Source organism: Cyprinus carpio, unplaced genomic scaffold (genome assembly GCF_018340385.1).
Source record: "Cyprinus carpio isolate SPL01 unplaced genomic scaffold, ASM1834038v1 S000006721, whole genome shotgun sequence".
Classification (NCBI taxonomy): Eukaryota; Metazoa; Chordata; class Actinopteri; order Cypriniformes; family Cyprinidae; genus Cyprinus; species Cyprinus carpio.
The window spans coordinates 192,335-194,834 of NW_024879326.1; the positions used below are offsets into that span (position 1 = coordinate 192,335).

General features: G+C 51.1%; 1 protein-coding gene across 1 annotated transcript in view; it reads left to right on the plus strand.

The window, feature by feature from the left end:
- LOC122144551 (vacuolar protein sorting-associated protein 13B-like) overlaps positions 1-2,500 on the plus strand; it is a 19,152-nt gene that overhangs the window by 15,894 nt on the left and 758 nt on the right. The window contains exon 2 of the mRNA XM_042755543.1: positions 2,171-2,294. Within this exon, the coding sequence (XP_042611477.1) occupies positions 2,171-2,294 (124 nt within the window). The remainder of the gene's footprint in view (positions 1-2,170; positions 2,295-2,500) is intronic.

Here is a 2,500-nt window from a genome sequence, read left to right on the forward strand (position 1 = left end):
TCCGGTCTCTGCTCACTCTAGAGCTCCGGTCTCTGCTCACTCTAGAGCTCCGGTCTCTGCTCACTCTAGAGCTCTACTGGTCTCTGCTCACTCTAGAGCTTCGGTCTCTGTCTCTGCTCACCGTCTCTAGAGCTCCGGTCTCCTGCTACTCTCTTAGAGCTCCGGTCTCTGCTCACTCTAGAGCTCCGGTCTCTGCTCACTCTAGAGCGCTCACGGTCTCTGCTCACTCTAGAGCGCCACGGGTCTCTGCTCACTCTAGAGCGCCGGTCTCTGCTCACTCTAGAGCGCACGGTCTCTGCTCACTCTAGAGCTCCGTTCTCTGCTCACTCTAGAGCTCCGTTCTCTGCTCACTCTAGAGCTCCGTTCTCTGCTCACTCTAGAGCTCCGGTTCTCTGCTCACTCTAGAGCTCCGTTCTCTGCTCACTCTAGAGCTCCGTTCTCTGCTCACTCTAGAGCTCCGTTCTCTGCCTCACTCTAGAGCTCCGGTCTCTGCTCACTCTAGAGCTCCGGTCTCTGCTCACTCTAGAGCTCAGGTCTCTGCTCACTCTAGAGCTCGGGTCTCTGCTCACTCTAGAGCTCCGGTCTCTGCTCACTCTAGAGCGCGGTCTCTGCTCACTCTAGAGCTCCGGTCTCTGCTCACTCTAGAGCTCCGGTCTTGCTCACTCTAGAGCTCCGGTCTCTGCTCACTCAAGAGCTCCGGTCTCTGCTCAACTCTAGAGCTCCGGTCTCTGCTCACTCTAGAGCGCTGGTCTCTGCTCACTCTAGAGCTCCGGTCTCTGCTCACTCTTTCCACCTGTAAGAGCCGCTGCTTCTGTTTCCGGTCTCTGCTCACTCTAGAGCGCCGGTCTCTGCTCACTCTAGAGCGCCGGTCTCTGCTCACTCTAGAGCTCGGTCTCTGCTCACTCTAGAGCTCCGGTCTCTGCTCACTCTAGAGCTCCGGTCTCTGCTCACTCTAGAGCGCCGGTCTCTGCTCACTCTAGAGCGCCGGTCTCTGCTCACTCTAGAGCTCCGGTCTCTGCTCACTCTAGAGCTCCGGTCTCTGCTCACTCTAGAGCTCCGGTCTCTGCTCACTCAAGAGCTCCGGTCTCTGCTCACTCTAGAGCTCCGGTCTCTGCTCACTCTAGAGCTCCGGTCTCTGCTCACTCTAGAGCTCGGTATCTGCTCACTCTAGAGCGCCCGGTCTCTGCTCACTCTAGAGCGCCGGTCTCTGCTCACTCTAGAGCGCCGGTCTCTGCTCACTCTAGAGCGCCGGTCTCTGCTCACTCTAGAGCTCCGGTCTCTGCTCACTCTAGAGCTACGGTCTCTGCTCACTCTAGAGCTCCGGTCTCTGCTCACTCTAGAGCTCCGGTCTCTGCTCACTCAAGGCTGAGGTGTGTGACGCTGTTTCATTGAGAAATTTAAACTACTTTGTTTTTGCCTTCCAAATGAAGACACGACTAGAAATCATGTTTATATCACGTTTATAATGGGTTTTATGTTTATGTCTCGTTGCTTATGTCACACGCTTTAGGCATTTGGCCAATCACAACACGCAAGATAGCTGGCCAATCAGAGCACACCTCGCTTTTTAGAGAGATGAGCTTTGTGAAAATCAACACGTTTCAGAAGGCGGGGCATAGAGGAAAAACAACAATGTACAGTATGTGGAAAATAATGTGTTTTTTTTTTTTAAACCTTAAACCGCATAAACAGATTTCATTACACCAAATACACAAAATAATGTTCTTTTTAGCAGCATCATATGACCCCTTTAAATAAACAAAACATTTAATGGTGGCTGTAATAACTTGTTTTGTTCACTCATGAACTGAACAGCACAGAATAAAAAATCAATCTTGTGATTTAATAATTTATTATTGGTTTGTTAAAGTGAACATCATTATTTTAAACCCAGCCCTACTCAGCAGGTTTTGGAGTAGAGCCGTGATGTGTGAGACAGTCGTTCGATTGTTCCTGGTGTTGGACAGAGAGTGTGTGTGTGTGTTTTAGGGAGTGTGTGTGTGTGTGTGTGTGTGTGTGTGTGTGTTCTCTCATGTTCAGTCCTGTCGTAATTTCTCTTCTCTCTGCTCCCAGAATCCTTTTCACCAGCTTCCAATCAAACACAAGCCAATCAGAGCTCTGAACTGACCTTTCACCTCTGTGTTTGTGTTGTCCTCTCGTGTGTGTGCAGTGCTGAAGAGAGCCCGAGTGGTGGGGTCGTCCTCTCTTGCACTGAAAAGCTGAACAGACGCACGGTTCTGCTGCGGCCGCTCAGCAAGCAGGAGCCTTACAGCCATTTCATCTTCTTTCCACCTGTAAGAGCCGCTGCTTCTGTTTCCACACAAACACTGCTTCTGCAGATCTCAGACTCCAGCTGCCAGCAGCACCGCGCTTCCTCCGCATTCATTAGTGCCGTTATTAGCCGATCAGAGCAGCTCTAACGGTCCTGGACATCAAAGGATGTTGATCGAGTATTCAGAGTAAAACTCCCTCAGGACATCCGTCACAGATGATGAGCAAA